This window comes from Bufo bufo, chromosome 2 (genome assembly GCF_905171765.1).
Source record: "Bufo bufo chromosome 2, aBufBuf1.1, whole genome shotgun sequence".
In the NCBI taxonomy this organism is placed as follows: Eukaryota; Metazoa; Chordata; class Amphibia; order Anura; family Bufonidae; genus Bufo; species Bufo bufo.
Genome location: NC_053390.1, coordinates 380269698 through 380286508, shown reverse-complemented (window position 1 = coordinate 380286508; position 16811 = coordinate 380269698). Strand labels below are relative to the sequence as shown.

Here is a 16811-nt window from a genome sequence, read left to right as displayed (position 1 = left end):
GGAAATGTCAGCTTTTTCCTGCGCGAGTAATGCATCTACTGCAGATTTTCCATGCAGATTTGCGCACAGAAAATCCATCACCTATTACACAACCGGCCGTGTAGATGAGATGTTTAAATGTGAAGCATGGAGGAATTCACAGCAATATCTATATAAGTTTTCTACACTTTTCACTCCTGCCTCAACAGTTTTGAAAAAGAGCATGTCTTAGAAGAGATTGAAAATGTAACAACACGTGCACCATAATTTTGGTGCACAACGCGTATGTAACGTATGCCAGTCATTATGTGGTATAAGCAAAAGAATAACATCTAACACGACTACTGAGGGGCATCACATTTATCATACAATGGGCATGTAAAGAATGCCCATTAATGAAGCCGTGGAAACACTAGATAATGAATGCAGGGAACAATGGCAGCCCTTTCAGGAGCGCAGTGGCAGCGCGCTGTTCTGAGATGACCCTGGAAGCGCTTGCGCTTGTCATCAGCTCACTGCAGGTCTAAATCCTATAAACAATCAAGGTCTTCCTGGATTTACTGCTCTTCTCCATATGTTCAGTTAACCCATGTATGGCTTTGTGTCAGATGTGGGGGAAGTGTTTACTGAGTAGGATGACCCTGTGGGATTCCTCTCTAGCTGTGCAGTCCTGCTCCTCTCCCCATCCTAGATCTGCACTCTCTGAGGGATAGGTTGACTCAAAGCTCACTCTTATGGCCCCTGTACACTGCTCCAGCATCCGGCAGATTATATCTAAAAAGTGTTCATAGGAACGCTCGTTAGTGTGTAAAGGTGCCGCTGATTACCCGATAAATGAGCAAAACGCTCGCTCATCAGGTAATAAGATTGTTCATGTAGTCACAGGCAGCAGATTGTGGTGTGTAAACAGCCTCTGCTGACGGCCAACAATGATTGTGTATGGGGACGAGCGATGGCATTAGCGATCACTGCTCCCCATACTGTGGAGGAGATCGCTGTCTCCTCCGCTGACGAGAAGGCAATTGTCAGGAAGGAACGCTTCTTTCTGAATAATCATCTGCTCAATTAGCCAAGAGGTCTTTAGGGTAGTTTCAAATGTGCTACTTGTGGGAGTTGTATTTCCCGTTATGAACACTGCTCATCTGAAGTGGATTCGCAGCATCATCATTTATGATGTCTACTGAACTGTAGTCATTCCATTATGTGACTACAGTTCAGCAGACTCACAGTCAGTAAGGAATTGAAATCATAATGATGCCGCAAATCCACTTTAGATGAGCAGTGTTCATAAAGGGAAATACAGCTACCCCAAGGAGCGCATCTCCCAGAATGAACAACACACATCACCAGTACAGACAGCCGGAGAGTGGCTGTGCTGATTACTGCAGTTCTGGCGCCCGCTTCCGCCCTCAATACTCCAGGTCCTGACTCTGCTACATTTCCTATGTCCCCTCCCCCTAGAAAACAAGCAGCTGTAAATCACTAGGAAAGTCCCCAGTGCTGCCTGCCTTGTGTAATCTATAGTATAGCACTGTCCAGGCCCACTGTGGTGGGGGAAGGCTAGGAAGAGAAGTGAATGTAAGTGAGGAGAGGTGTATGGAAGGATAAGTCACAGCAAAGGCAAATTTAATGAACTAGACATTATGCCCGTTACAAAAACGGGTACTAGAATTGGCCGCTGCGAAGAGCAATCATCACACCGCGTTTCATGGACGGCGCGGGCGGCGTGGAGCGGCCGGAGCTCGTGGTGTGGTCGGTGCGGACGGCATGTGGGGGCGGTGTTGATCGTTGACTGGTGGCTGTGGTTGGTGGCACTGACTGATGGCTGAGACGGCTGGCACTGACTGATGGCTGAGAAGGCTGGCACTGACTGATGGCTAAGACGACTGACACTGACTGGTGGTGCTGAGACTGCGGGCACTGTGACTGGTGGCAATCACTGATGGCTGAGATGGCTGGCACTGACTGGTGGTGCTGAGACCACTGGCAGCAACTGGTGGCTAATACTTATGGCAGCAGCATCTGCTGTATCTGACAGGACTGTAATGGGGGCGCTTCTGTTTCATTTAATGGCGGCGCTCAAACTAACACAGCACACCACAATAATGGAGCGCTGCTGTGGGCGGTACGAGCGGCGTGTGGTGCCGCAATTGTGGGCGGTACCGGTGGTGTGTAGGACAGCGCTGATGCTGTCGGCGGTTCAGGAGGCCTGAGGTGCGATGTGTTTCTATTGGCCAGCGGCGCGCTGATGTGGGAGGACAGCTGTGTACTGCGCTGCAATCTTATTGGCCGGCGCATTGCGCATTTAAATCGGCACATCGCATATGCGCATTTAACTCGGCGCATGCGCATTTAACTTCGCCACACACGAAGGAACACAGCGCAGGCACAGAGGGATTTTATTATATAGAATAAGCTGGGGTAGGAGGTTAAGTTGTGCAGGTATGGTGGGGATATCGTGGTATGTACTGACTATGGGGATAATACAGTCTAGAGACTATGCCGAAAAGTGTAAAATGACTATGAGGGCATAGGGGTGCAGTCAGGTGAAGTGACTGTGGGGTACGGCATACATATTAGGACATCCTCAGACATCATCCACAACTCCCTCCTCCGTCAGGCAAAACTCCATCAGTCCTCCTCCCTCAGACCAAACTCCCTCCTCCGTCAGACTAAACTCCCTCCTGTGTCAGCCCAAACTCCATCAGTTCTCCTCCCTCAGACCAAACTCCCTCTTCCGTCAGACTAAACTCCCTCCTGTATCAGCCAAAACTCCCTCCTCCCTCATCCAAAACTCCCTACTACCTCAGACGTCAGCCAAAACTCCCTCCCCACTAACTCAAAAGTCCCTCGTCCCTCAGATGTCAGTAAAAAAATACCTCCTCCATCAGCCCTCAGCCCAAACTCCATCAGGTGTCAGCTCTCAGCCGTCAGGGGTCAGACATCAGTTGTCAGCCCTCAGCCTATACTCCATCAGCCGTCAGGGGTCAGACAACAGGTGTCAGCCCTCAGCCTAAACTCCATCAGCCGTCAGGGGTCAGACATCAGGTGTCAGCCCTCAGCCTAAACTCCATCAGCCGTCAGGGGTCAAACATCAGGTGTCAGCCCTCAGCCTAAACTCCATCAGCCGTCAGGGGTCAGACATCAGGTGTCAGCCCTCAGCCTAAACTCCATCAGCCGTCAGGGGTCAGACATCAGTTGTCAGCCCTCAGCCTATACTCCATCAGCCGTCAGGGGTCAGGTGTCAGCCCTCAGCCTAAACTCCATCAGCCGTCAGGGGTCAGACATCAGGTGTCAGCCCTCAGCCTAAACTCCATCAGCCGTCAGGGGTCAGACATCAGTTGTCAGCCCTCAGCCTAAACTCCATCAGCCGTCAGGGGTCAGACATCAGGTGTCAGCCCTCAGCCTAAACTCCGTCGTCAGCCGTCAGGTGTCAGACATTGGTTATCTGGGGAGGGGGGCGGCACAAACAGTGGCGTACATACAGGGGTCGCAGTTGCGACCGGGCCTGGCACTTCAGGGGGCCCGGCCGCCTGTGGACCCCCCTGGCCCCTGCAGTCAGTGCTCCCTTTAAGCTGCCACAGGGGCCAGGGAGGTCCACAGGCAGCCGGGCCCGGTCGCAACTGCAACCCCTGTATGTACACCACAAAGAGAATGCTATTAATCACTAAAAACACCTCCTCACTTCCAACTATCAGTGACTGACAGCTATCGATGTATACACACTTACACAGAGAATGCTATCAATCACTGATAACATCTCCCCCGTGTACAACCATCAGTTATTTAGGACAAGAAGGGTACGGCCACGCAGTCAGGTTACCTGATGCAGTTCTGGGAGCCAAAACCAGGAGGGAAAATCAAAAAAGAAGAGAAATAGTATCTATCCTTTATACTTTTGTCCATTTTATGATCCACTCCTGATTTGAGCTTCCAAAACCTGGAAACCTGACTGTGTGCACGTACCCTATCTGTCCTGATGTAAAGCCGCCTGGCAAATTTTGGATACAAAAGACACTTCAGTAGGAGTTATAAAAATCCAGAACTGATTATTAAAAGTAGACAAAAAAAAATACAGAACAACAGAACTCAAGATGATTTACCTCTTTCAGAAGCGTACCAATGACATTGCAATGCCTACACATTTATGCCCAGATTTGTTATTTAGGTCTAATAAATTATTTGCACAGACACCAGCAAAAAACACAAGACATTGTCCCTTGAAAGAATGGTAACTTTCTAAACGGCACATCCTTGAAATGTTTCAACTTACCCACACTTGTAGGGAATATATCCTCATTGTTAATTTGTACTTCAATCCAATCCATGAGTAGGGTCATATACTGAGGTGCTGGTAAGGCAGTCGGCTTCTTGTATTTCATGTCATCCTGCCATCTATATTCATATTTTGCACCTCCAGACATAACGGGACATGTCCTTTCTGTGCAAAAGTCACATATGGTACCATAGATGAGGTTAATCCTATTGAAGAAGTCCACCACGTGAACAGCCACCCAGTCATTGAGGTCTTCTCCACTGGGCAGCTGAACTGTGGCTTTCAAGTCAACTCCCGAACTTAAAGAAGCTTGTGCACGTTTATGTAGTTCAAACCTTTGTGTGCCAGGATCAAACTTTCTCTTAGGTCGGAAAGTTTTGTCTTTGTTGAATACTTGCTTTAGTCCTATAGACATGTCTTTTATGTGTGTGCTGTATCCTCGTAATCCGTGAACTGGGTTTGTGCAAGATGGAGGACTGGAAAGTAAGAGACGCCTATTTCCTGAGAAACTTCATATTCTGGGAAAAAAAGAGCGGTGAGTAAGTGTATTAGATTAATGGACATTAAACATTTCTTTTTATTATAAAACCCATTAGCCGTAGTACAACAACACATTAGCAAAGCTAACATCAGTTACTGCAAGCAAGCATGTGAAAAATCGTTTTAATTTAATTTTATTTTTTTCCATAATACAAATGTATTCACTAACCACAGCAGGTAAGTAACTGTCCAACCACTAGAACCCCAATAATCATCAGAACAAGGGTCCCATGGGCGCCAAGTCAAGCATGTACACTGCTGCTCCATTCACTCTCTATGAGAATGCCAGAGATCTGGAGAGGACCTACTGATCATTTATGGTTCCTGGAACAGCCTTGACTGAAGATCCAACTGGACACAGAGTGCCACCCATCTCCGTTTACTATACTGACTGCAAATTGTTGCTTGGCTGAGCTGAATTTGCATGTTACTGGAGGTCTGAGAACTGACTGACCAAACAACCATTACTCTACATTACATGAGCTCATTATGCATTGCATGTATCCTTATAGCAGAAAAAGGAAGGCAGGTCAACGACGAGGAGATGCAAATATGCGTCTTTTATAGTAATGAATAAAAAAAAATCCTTAAAAGGATTTTACAAGACTTTAATACTGATCGCTGGGGGTCCGACATCCACCGATCAGCTGTCTGAGAAGGCATTGGCACGCCTGTGAGCGCTATGGCCTTCTCTGTGCCTACCAACCACAGCGCCCTACATTGCATAGCAGCTGTACTTGGTATCATGCTCAACCCCATTCACTTCTATGGGGCTGAGCTGCGCCTAGGCCACGTCACTGAGAAATGTGTCGTTACATGGCCTAGGGAAAGCTGAGAGAAGGCCGTGGCGCTACTGCGAGCGCTGGTGCCTTCTCAAACAGATGATCGGTGGGGGTCCTGGGTGTCGATCAGATATTGATGACCTATTCAAAAGGATAGGTCATCAGTATTAAAGTCTTGGAAAACCCCTTAGTGCCCAGCCTGTTTTGGGCCTTACTGACCAAGTGTTTTTCTTCCTTTTTTCATCCTCGCCTTCCAAGAGCTATAACTTTTTTATTTTTCTGTCTGTGAAGTTGTATTAGGGCTTGTTTTTTTGCGGGACAAGTTGTAGTTTTTAATGGCGCCATTTTGGGGTACACATAGCTTTCTGATTAACTTTTATTAACTCTTTATGGGATGGAGATGGGAAAAACAGGAATACTGCCACTGCGTTTTTACGTTATAAATTTTACAGCGTTCATTTTTTGGTATAAATAACATAATATCTTTATTCTCTGGGTCAGTACGATTACAGTGATACCAAATACATATTTATTTTTTACGTTTTACTACTTTTTTGCAATAAAACCCACTTTTCTTTTAAAAGAATTTTTTTTTTTGCATTGCCGCTTCCCAAGACCCATAACTTTTTAATTTTTCTTTCTATGGAGTTGTGTGAGGGCTTGATTTTTGTGGGATGACTTGTATTTTTAATTGGTATCATTGGAGTAAATGGCGCTTTTCGATCGCTTGTTATTAGGTTTTTTTCGGTGGCAACTAAGAATAAATTAGCAATTCTGTCTTTGTATTATTTTTATTTTTTTACGGCGTTCACCATAGGGGATAATTTATGTGATATATATGTAGTCTGGGTCATTACGGACGCGGCAATACCAAACATATGGGGAAGCTTTTTTTTGTTTTGCAATTTTTTTCATTGAAAAGTGTATTTTCAATTTTTTTTTACGGAATTTTTTTATTTAATAAATGTGTTTTTTTTTCTTTTTTTTAACCACTTAATAGTCCCACAAGGGGACTATAACAGACAGTATTTTGATTGTTTTTAAAATACAATGCATTATCCCTATAGTGCATTGCATTTTAATGGCAATGCTAGTCTAACATTCACCAGCAGGCTGTGCCAGAGAGGCACAGCCTGCTGGAAATTACTGAAGGCTGGTCTGGGGCCTACATCAGAGCCCTGCCAGTCTTCACACACATCGGCACCCCGCAATCACAGTTGCGGGGTGCTGATGGGAGACAGAGGGAGTCTGCTCCCTCTGTCAGCACGTTACATGTGGCGGGCGCCATTGCCGGCTGCATGTAAAGTGTTAAACAGCCTGGATCGGCACTCCTGCCGGTCCGGGCTGTTAGAGCAGGGCCGCGGCTCTCATGTGAGAGCTGGGGGGGACCCGTGCATCGCTTAGACTGGGCCGCCGTAAAAAAGTGGCCCAGCCTAAGGCCCCTTAGTGACCGCCGTGAAAAAAGCGTAATGGTGGTCACTAAGGGGTTAAGGCACTGTACTTATTTTTCAATTATTATTACTAATGGTCTTAACATCCAATAGCTGTAGTTTGCCATTCATTCTTCTTCTCAGTCCACATCCATTTATGTCTGCTGCTGACTAAACACACAGGGGGAGATTTAGCAAACTGGTGTAAAGTAGGACTGGCTTAGTTGCCCATAGCAACCAATCAGATTCCACCTTTCATTTTATACAGCTCCTTTGGAAAATAAAAGGTGGAAGCCAGTTCTACTGTACACCAGTTTGATAAATCACCCCCACTGTATAAACGTTGACTGGTCTATGAGTGAAACCAAATGCTGTGTTTGGTCGCACGTGGCCCAGCCACCCACACTTGCGGTGGCCAATGCCCATATGATTTCACAGTGTACAGCAATTGGCTGCCGAGGGTGGGCATGGCTCAGCTGCTTACGGCCAGATGTGATGTCTGGTATCACCCTAAATCTCTGCTCATATCACGTTTTTGCACTATTTTCTAATACCGGTGAACATACCCACAAAACAGGTACCCCTGGTATCTGCCCGGGTGATATTTGTGGACATAACTATTTTTTCACTGTATAGGAAGGCACAGTATGCTGTTTCTTGTTACAGAGGCATTCAGTAAAAAAATAAACATATACCACGTGGTATCATTTGTTTTGCCTCTGGAAGTCTCTACAGTGTAATGAGTTGGAGGCATACATCAGGGGGATTTGTGAATATGAATACAGCCTTGCATTTATAGGGACAGCCCTATGATGTCTGCAGTGGGAGATAAGAAGTAATCAGACATCATACCCAATACTTTGTGCCCCCCATTGGATAAGCACAGAGGGGTCTAGGAGTGCCGTATTCTGGTTTCCTAAGCGTGTACGCCTGGCTAATGTGTTTCCAATGTGTATAGTCAGCCTTGAACTCTGCTATTTTCAACAATTGTATTATTTTACCAAAGGAGTGAAATGGTAGCCTGTCATTATAGTAGATCTAACATGTACTCTGAACATAGCATACCTATAAATGTCCTGCACTGTGCCGTCATTGTGTGTGCTACAGAGGTCATCCCAAGTTAAAGAATAACTCACCCATCACATCTGATCTGCCTCCATTGTTATGTCGTAAATCAGGGGACTCAATATCACAGGCGATCAATCACCCCCATTATTAGGCGGGATGTATCACTGACATGAAGCCACTAGCAGAACTTGCTGAGGAGGCTACGTGGAGTCACTTGTAATCTAGCGGTCAGGGCTTACTGCAGATAACAACAGCTGGTGCGTGCGCTGCCTTTACGGATTTTGACCCCATCGGACATCTCAAAAATCCATTTTCTGTACAATAGTCTGGGCCACTTACCTACACGGTTATATGCCAACAGGAAAACCCTGCTAGTCTCTACACTGCATTTTCCAATCCTAGGACTGCGTGACCAGGAAAGGGGATTACTGAGAAGGCCACTGGATGTGAGAAGCATTTTAGAGAAAAAAAAAAAAAAAAAAATAAATAAATAAATATATATATATATATATATACAGTGGATATAAAAAGTCTACACACCCCTGGTAAAATGTCAGGTTTCTGTGATGTAAGAAAATGAGACAAAGATAAATCATTCCACCTTTAATGTGACCTATAAACTGTACCACTCAATTGAAAAACAAACTGAAATCTTTTAGGTGGAGGGAAGAAAACAAAAGAAAACTAAACTAATGTGGTTGCACACCCTCTTATAACTGGGGATTAGCTGTGTTCAGAATTAACAATCACATTCAAAATTATGTTAAATAGGAGTCAGCATACACCTGCCATCATGTAAAGTGCCTCTGATTAACCCCAAATAAAGTTCACCACGGTGATGGACCATGTGATTGGAGCATGTGATCTGACGTCACCACAGGTCCTTTAGCCCACAGCTCATCATTAAAGTAAAGAAGAGACCAGCAACTACGTGATCAAGAGGAGAAGGTGAGTTAATAATTTTTTTTTTTTTAACCCTCAATTGATCACCTACTAAGCATTCTGTTTTCAGAATGCTATTATTTTCCCTTATAACCATGTTATAAGGGCTCTTTCACACCTGCGTTCTTTTCTTCCGGCATAGAGTTCCGTCGTCGGGGATCTATGCCGGAAGAATCCTGATCAGTTTTATCCTAATGCATTCTGAATGGAGAGAAATCTGTTCAGGATGCATCAGGATGTCTTCAGTTCCAGACCGGAACGTTTTTTGGCCGGAGAAATTACCGCAGCATGCTGCGCTTTTTGCTCCGGCCAAAAATCCTGAAGACTTGCCGCAAGGCCGGATCCGGAATTATTGCCCATTGGAAGGCATTGATCCGGATCCGGCCTTAAGCTAAACGTCGTTTCGGCGCATTGCCGGATCCGACGTTTAGCTTTTTCTGAATGGTTACTATGGCTGCCGGGACGCTAAAGTCCTGGCAGCCATGGTAAAGTGTAGCGGGGAGCAGCATACCGTCCATGCGGCTCCCGGGGCGCTTCAGAGTGACGTCAGGGTGCCCCAAGCGCATGGATCACGTGATCGCATGGCACGTCATCCATGCGCATGGGGTGCTCTGACGTCATTCTGGAGCGCCCCGGGAGCCGCGCGGACTGTAAGTATACCGCTCCCCACTACTACTACGGCAACCAGGACTTTAATAGCGCCCTGGCTGCCATAGTAACACTGAAAGCATTTTGAAGACGGATCCGTCTTCAAATGCTTTCAGAACACTTGCGTTTTTCCGGATCTGGCGTGTAATTCCGGCAAGTGGAGTACACGCCGGATCCAGACAACGCAAGTGTGAAAGAGGCCTAAGGGAAAATAATACAGTGAATAGACTGTCACCTAGCAACCATGCGTGAAAATCGCACCGCATCCGCACTTGCTTGCGGATGCTTGCGATTTTCGCGCAACCCCATTCACTTCTATGGGGCCTGCGTTGCGTGAAAAACGCAGAATATAGAGCATGCTGCGATTTTCACGCAACGCACAAGTGATGCGTGAAAATCACCGCTCATCTGAACAGCCCCATTGAAATGAATGGGTCGGGATTCAGTGCGGGTGCAATACGTTCACCTACCGCATTGCACCCGCGCGGAAATCTCGCCCGTGTGAACGCAGCCTATGATGTCAGGTTTAGAAGAACCCCTCAAGAATACAAATTTGATGTCCTGGCCATAGTTCAGTCCTTCTGAAGAGACGGCTATCTTACGGATGATGTACACTGAACTGTATTTAGCACACAGCGACACAGCCCAGTAACGTGTAATTGCTTCCAGAAGAAAGCATGATCTGACATGGATCAGGACTGCTAATAGCATGGGCTCGTATTCTTACCACAGTGGCGGCAGCGTATAAACTATCTGTCCCTTTAAGTGGTGCCCGCAGGAAAAAACACTAAACAGCTGCGGACCACTGCATGCCGGGATATATAGATGTCTAATCCCAATGGACCTTTAGACACAAGCTTCTGGCCAACAGGCAAGAAAATGAACATTTTTAAGAGCCTGAAATCCTAAGTGGATATTACATTTTAGAGGTTAAAGCAAGTGAGCTTAGAAGAAGCCTGGGCAGATGGAAACTCCTGGCTACATTATCTTCATAACCGTAAAATGATCGCTTGGGTTGTCGGCTGATTATGAGAGACATACAAGCGGCAACCCTGGGGCCAGGACAACATGCAACAGGAAGGCTCCAGCTGCCAGAGATCTCCATGCCACCAGTCCTTGGCTACTAGCGCATGCACATCTCAGCAGGCTTTGTACTTTTGACCTTAACTCATGTACCGTGTTATAACTGGTATTGTGACCAAGCAGCATTCCACAGATAACATCTAACTCTAATATTTACCCCAGGCTGTGCTTCTGTAGACTACATAGCTCCCCATTCTAATGCTGGTATCATAAACACTTCTGCAGAACCGAGGAGGCCTGGCAATAGGCTGCAGTGGATAATGGGAGTAGAGGTGCATTTCCTATGAACACTCGATCCTGATAACCTACCCATGTTAGGCCCCTGGCAGGTGAGCGAGTTTTCCACGCGGGTGCAATGCGTGATGCGAACTGCACTGAATCTGGAAGCATTCATTTAAATGGGTCTGTGTACATGAGCGTTGTTTTTCACGGATCACTTGCGCGTTGCGTGAAAATAGCAGCATGTTCTATATTCTGCGTTTTCACGCAACGCTGGCCCCATAGAAGTGAATAGGGCTGCATGAAAATCGCATCCGCAGATGCGTTTTTCACGGATGGTTGCTAAGAGATGTTGTTTGTATACCTTCCGTTTTTTACCACGCACGTGCAAAATGCATCAAAACAATTGCACCCGCGCAATAAAAACCTGAACAACTGAACTTAATCGCATACAAAACTGAATGAACTTGCTTGCAAAATCGCGCATTTTTCACTGGACCTAATCCGCTCACGCTTGTCAAGGGTAAGGGTGCATTCACAAAACCATAAAAATGGATCCGTTCCGCAAAATTATCATGAGACGTGAATGTGTTGTCTGACCAAAAACTAAGGCCTCATGCACATGAACGTATTTTGTTTCTGTGTCTGTTCAGTTTTTTTTGCGGATAGGATGCGGACCCATTCAATGGGGCAGTAAGAGATGCGGACAGAACACCGTGTGCTGTCCACATCCGTTGTTCCGTTCCGTGGCCCCACAAAAAATATAATGCATGTCCTATTCTTGTCCGCGGTGCATTCTCTATATAGCACGGCCATGTGTGGTCGGAACGCACACGGCCGCTTTCCGTGTTTTGCGGATTCGCAATTTGCGGACTGCAAAACACTTACGGTCGTGTGAATGCACCCTAAACTTGCTACAGATCACCCAATGAATGAGCAATGAACAATCTTTCATGCGGACAGCTCAGTCATCATTTCTGGGCAGTAAATGGTGCAATCTGTGTACGAGGACGAGTGATAGCAGTCGTCGCTCACTCACGGCACGTAAGTGCCGCTCTCCACCTCCAGTGAACGCTTCCTTCCCAACAATCGACAGCTCCTTTGGCCTGTGTTAAACCCTCTTTAAAAGGGTTTTTTGAAATATTTTTACTGGATAGAGGTCATCAGTATCTGACGGGTGGGGTCCGGCACCTGGGACCCCCGCCGATCAGCTGTGAGCGCCTTGGCCTTCTCTCTGCTCACCAAGCACAGCACTGTACATTGTATAGTTATTATTGTATAGTTATTATTGTGCTTGGCATCGTGCTCAGCCCCATTCACTTCAATAGGGCTTCCAAAAAAAACGCAGCATCAATCCTGGCCCTGTGTTCCGCTGAGGAATAACATTCTGCTACAAATAATTATAATGATGGTTGCGGCTTTTCTAAAGTAGAATGTCTCTATTCCTTTCAATGAGGTATATGTCCGTTTTCCCTGATGTACGCCTCCAACAGATAGTTCTGACATATGCCGCCCAGCGGCCATGCAGCATACGTTTTCTTTGGTGTGGCACAATGTATAGTAAAAGTGTCGTTTACGATACTGTAATAAAAAGTGCCGCATGTACTGATAAATATCCCCTACTCCTGGCCTCCATTGTGTGAAATTTGGCATATGTGCTAGGAACTGAGGCTAGCATTGACTGCCACTAAAAAAGTGTGGTATCATTTAGGCCCCTTGCAGACGAGCGATTATTCCACGTGGGTGCAATGCGTGACGCATTGCGCCCGCACGGAATCCGGACCCATTCATTTCAATGGATGGTTGCTAAGAGATGTATGTATACATTCAGTTTTTTATCACGCGCGTGAAAAACGCATTGCACCTGCGCAATAAAAAAGGAACAACTAATCGCGCCTTTTTCCCTGAACGCATTCGCAACGCATCCTGACCTAATCCAGACACGCTCGTCTGCAAGGGGTCTTATTGTGTTACACAGTTGCACTTGAATGCAACATGCTCTGCTGACTGCCTCCCGAGATCTGCCCCCCTGGTATCTGCCTCCTGGGATCTGCCCGCTGGGACAGGCCTCCTGGAATCTGCCCCCCTGGTATCTGTCTCCTGGGATCTGCCCCCTGGTATCTGTCTCCTGGGATCTGCCCCCTGGGATCTACCCCTTGGTATCTGCCTCCTGGAATCTGCCCCCTGGGATAGGCCTCCTGAGATCTGTCTCCTGGTATCTGCCCCCTGGGATAGGCCTCCTGAGATCTGTCTCCTGGTATCTGCCCCCTGGTATCTGTCTCCTGGTATCTGCCTCCTGGTATCTGCCTAATAAGATCTGCCCCCTGGGATAGGCCTCCTGAGATCTGTCTCCTGGTATCTACCCCTTGGTATCTGCCTCCTGGAATCTGCCTAATAAGATCTGCCCCCTGGGATAGGCCTCCTGAGATCTGTCTCCTGGTATCTGCCCCCTGGTATCTGTCTCCTGGTATCTGCCCCCTGGGATAGGCCTCCTGGGATCTGCCTCCTGGGATCTGCCTCCTTGGATAGGCCTCCTGGAATCTGCCCCCTGGGATCTGCCCCCTTGGATCGCCCCCCCTGGGATCTGTCTCCTGGGATCTGCCTCATGCACAGTAATAATAATTTCTGCTTACTGACAGAAGGTGATATAGCATGGTACTTTCCTGAGCAGGGATGCACCACGACGTGCTTTATCTCTGAAAGGAGTTTTCCGGTAATAATTATTTTTTATCACGTGCCTGCAGCCTACCCCCTGAAACAGACGATACATACTTACCGGCACCACGCTGCTCCAATGGTTGCCTCCATCTTCCGGTCCTGCACTGTTTACATGCCACTGGCCATTGGCATGGTCACATGCACTGTGCCAGCCAATGATTGGCTTCACCAGTGATATGCTTCTTGTGGTCACATCACCACTGGAGCTAGTCATTGGCTGGAGAAAAGCATGTGACCATGCCCATGCACCACCGGATGTAAACAGGACCGGAAGATGGAGGCAGCGGACTGGAGCAGCGTAGAGCCGGTAAGTATGTACCGTATCTTCTGTTTCAGGGGTAGGCTGAAGGCACGTGATAAAAAATAATTATTACCGGAAAACCCCTTTAAGATCCTTTAACATGGACTGATGTTTCAAGCAATAATCAGGAACGAACCGAACGTTCCTGATAATTGCCTGATCATCAGCAGGGATGAGAACTGAATTCCCATGAAGCAATTTGCCCGATTATCGGCATCAACCTTGGATGATATCAAACTGGGTGGAGTGGTATAAAGGGAAGTTGTATTTCCGAGTTTGGCACAAGGAAGAAAATGTGGGTGGAAAACACCTTGAAGGTCATTGACTATCCAGTAATACGCCTATATTAGGCGTATTTCTGGTGCAGTTTGTGACACAAAGGTTATTTGCGCCGCAATCCGCAACTTATCCCCGCTCACACCAGGTCTAAAAAGGGGGGTGGCCGGGAGGGGAGGGGAGGGCAGTTTTTTTGCGGAACCATTGAAATGAATGGTTCCGTATACGGAACGCAAAAAGCGGCCAGTAAAAGGGGAAAAAAAACGGTCGTGTGCAGGAGGCCTTAGGAGCAGAAAATGGTCTAAATCAGCGATCCCCAACCACCGGGCCTAGGACCTGGAAGATTGTTTGCCGGGCTGCAGCAATCAGGGCGGTCTTTAACGAGGTAGTAATGAAGCGCTTCCATTATGGAAGCGCTTCATTAGAACCGGAGGACCAGGAATCGGTGAAGGATCTGTAATCACCGCTTCCTGGTCCTCGGCTTGGCTGTCGGCTGTGCACAGCGTGAGGTCGCTCTGTGACCTCACACTGTGTGCCACGCCCGCGATACACAGCCGACAGCAGGATGAAGAGGATTACGATGGTGAGAAGCGGTGGCGTCCAGGAGCAGGAGAGGTAAGTGTTTTTTTTTTATTTTATTTGTGCTAATGGCTGACATGGGGCTGATGGCTGGCTGACATGGGGGCTGATGGCTGGCTGACATGGGGGCTGATGGCTGGCTGACATGGGGGCTAATGGCTGGCTGACATGGGGGGCTGATGGCTGGCTGACATGGGGGGCTGATGGCTGGCTGACATGGGGGGCTGATGGCTGGCTGACATGGGGGGCTGATGGCTGGCTGACATGGGGGGCTGATGGCTGGCTGACATGGGGGCTGATGGCTGGCTGACATGGGGGCTGATGGCTGGCTGAACATGGGGGCTAATGGCTGACATGGGGGGCTGATGGCTGGCTGACATGGGGGGCTGATGGCTGGCTGACGGCTGGCTGACATGGGGGGCTGATGGCTGGCTGTCATGGGGGGCTGATGGCTGGCTGACATGGGGGGCTGATGGCTGTCTGACATGGGGGGCTGATGGCTGTCTGACATGGGGGGCTGATGGCTGGCTGACATGGGGGGCTAAAGGCTGGCTGACATGGGGGGCTAAAGGCTGACATGGGGGACTAAAGGCTGACATGGGGGATGATGGCTGATATGGTGGATGATAGATGGCTGAAGGTTGGGGGGTTGATCTGAGGCATTGGGGGTCTGATCTGAGGTCTGATTAACATTAGGGGTCTGATTGCTGGTCTGACCTAAGGTGTAATGGAAAATATTTTTTTCTTATTGTTATCCTCTAAAACCTAGGTGCGTCTTATGGGTTAAAAATACGGTACAGTGCAGCATAGACCCTAGTCAGTTTATATAGTCGTTATATCGTTTTGTTATGTGCGTGAATCAGTCAGCGCCGACCAGCAACCCCTAAAGCCCCGCCCACCCCCTAAGCCCCGCCCCAGAACCCCCCACTCCACCCGTTCCCTGAGAAAATTGTCTTGCATGAAACTGGTCCTTGGTGCAAAAAAGGTTGGGGACCACTGGTCTAAAGGAAGCTGTCTTACACTAAGACCGGCGGTGGATGCGCCAAAGTTCTGAAGAGGCCGGCACGTCTACATAAACCGCCAGCTATAGGGGTATAAACAGAATAAATGACCTGGGTATGTGAGAACCCTGCACAAGTCCCCCATGCAGCCAGGAGCACCCCCCTCCAGATGTCCCCTGCCCTCCACCACCACACAGCAGAGCTGAGCTGGTCATGTGGCTGCAGGAGGAACTAGAAGACACCACTTCCACACGCACACGTAGGCAGACATACAGCACGTGCTCAGGTATGGCTCAGGCAGGCTGATGCCACACGAGGTCATGCCCTATTCCACAGAACACGCTGTGCCCACCGCTCCCCATTACCTCCTGTCCATGGAGCTCACGCCAGCTGCCTGGGACGACTTCTCCAATCCGAAACAGAAAGTGCTGAGGGGAAAGTTCCCAGAGCCCGTGCTGCACGGAACTCCGGCACTGGGTGAAGTGAGCAGCGCCAGGAGGACAGGGACATGTCTTGCCAATGGGTGTTTCATTCTTAGGTGTTCTACACGGCAGCCTGCTCCCCCTGGTGGTGACTGCTGGGGCTGCACGCCCCCTGGTCAGAGACCAACTACAAAAGGCGCGCATCCCAAACAGGCTGCGATCTGAGAGGCGAAGTCCTGTGCATGCTCGGGTTTTTACATGGCACTGCTGCTGGACATGGACAAGTCTTCAGATAGTATTGGGGTTATATTTTAGCAGTATGAAACTGTGATGTGAAGTTAAATGCAACACATTTAGCAGAACTCCCAGAGGGACAGTCCCTATTTGTGACAAGTCCCTCTGAGGTAAGTTTCGGATCCAAGATCCGAAGTCAATTCGCCCAAAACGTTGTGGGCTGAAGCCCTACTGGTACCTCGGTACCAAAGCCAACTTCTATCCAAGTTTTCAAATGGTTTAAAAATCAAAGTCTGAAAGTATTCACCGTAAC

The 16811-nt window shown here is 47.9% G+C and overlaps 1 protein-coding gene across 1 annotated transcript in view; it reads right to left on the bottom strand.

The window, feature by feature from the left end:
• The window catches only part of MOB3B (MOB kinase activator 3B), a 93798-nt gene extending 77454 nt beyond the window's left edge, over window positions 1-16344 (bottom strand). The window contains exons 1-2 of the mRNA XM_040417178.1: window positions 16208-16344; window positions 4253-4773 (exon numbers count right to left, since the gene is read on the bottom strand). Of these exons, the coding sequence (XP_040273112.1) occupies window positions 4253-4670 (418 nt within the window). The 5' untranslated portion in view covers window positions 4671-4773; window positions 16208-16344. The remainder of the gene's footprint in view (window positions 1-4252; window positions 4774-16207) is intronic.
• Window positions 16345-16811: the final 467 nt, after the last annotated feature.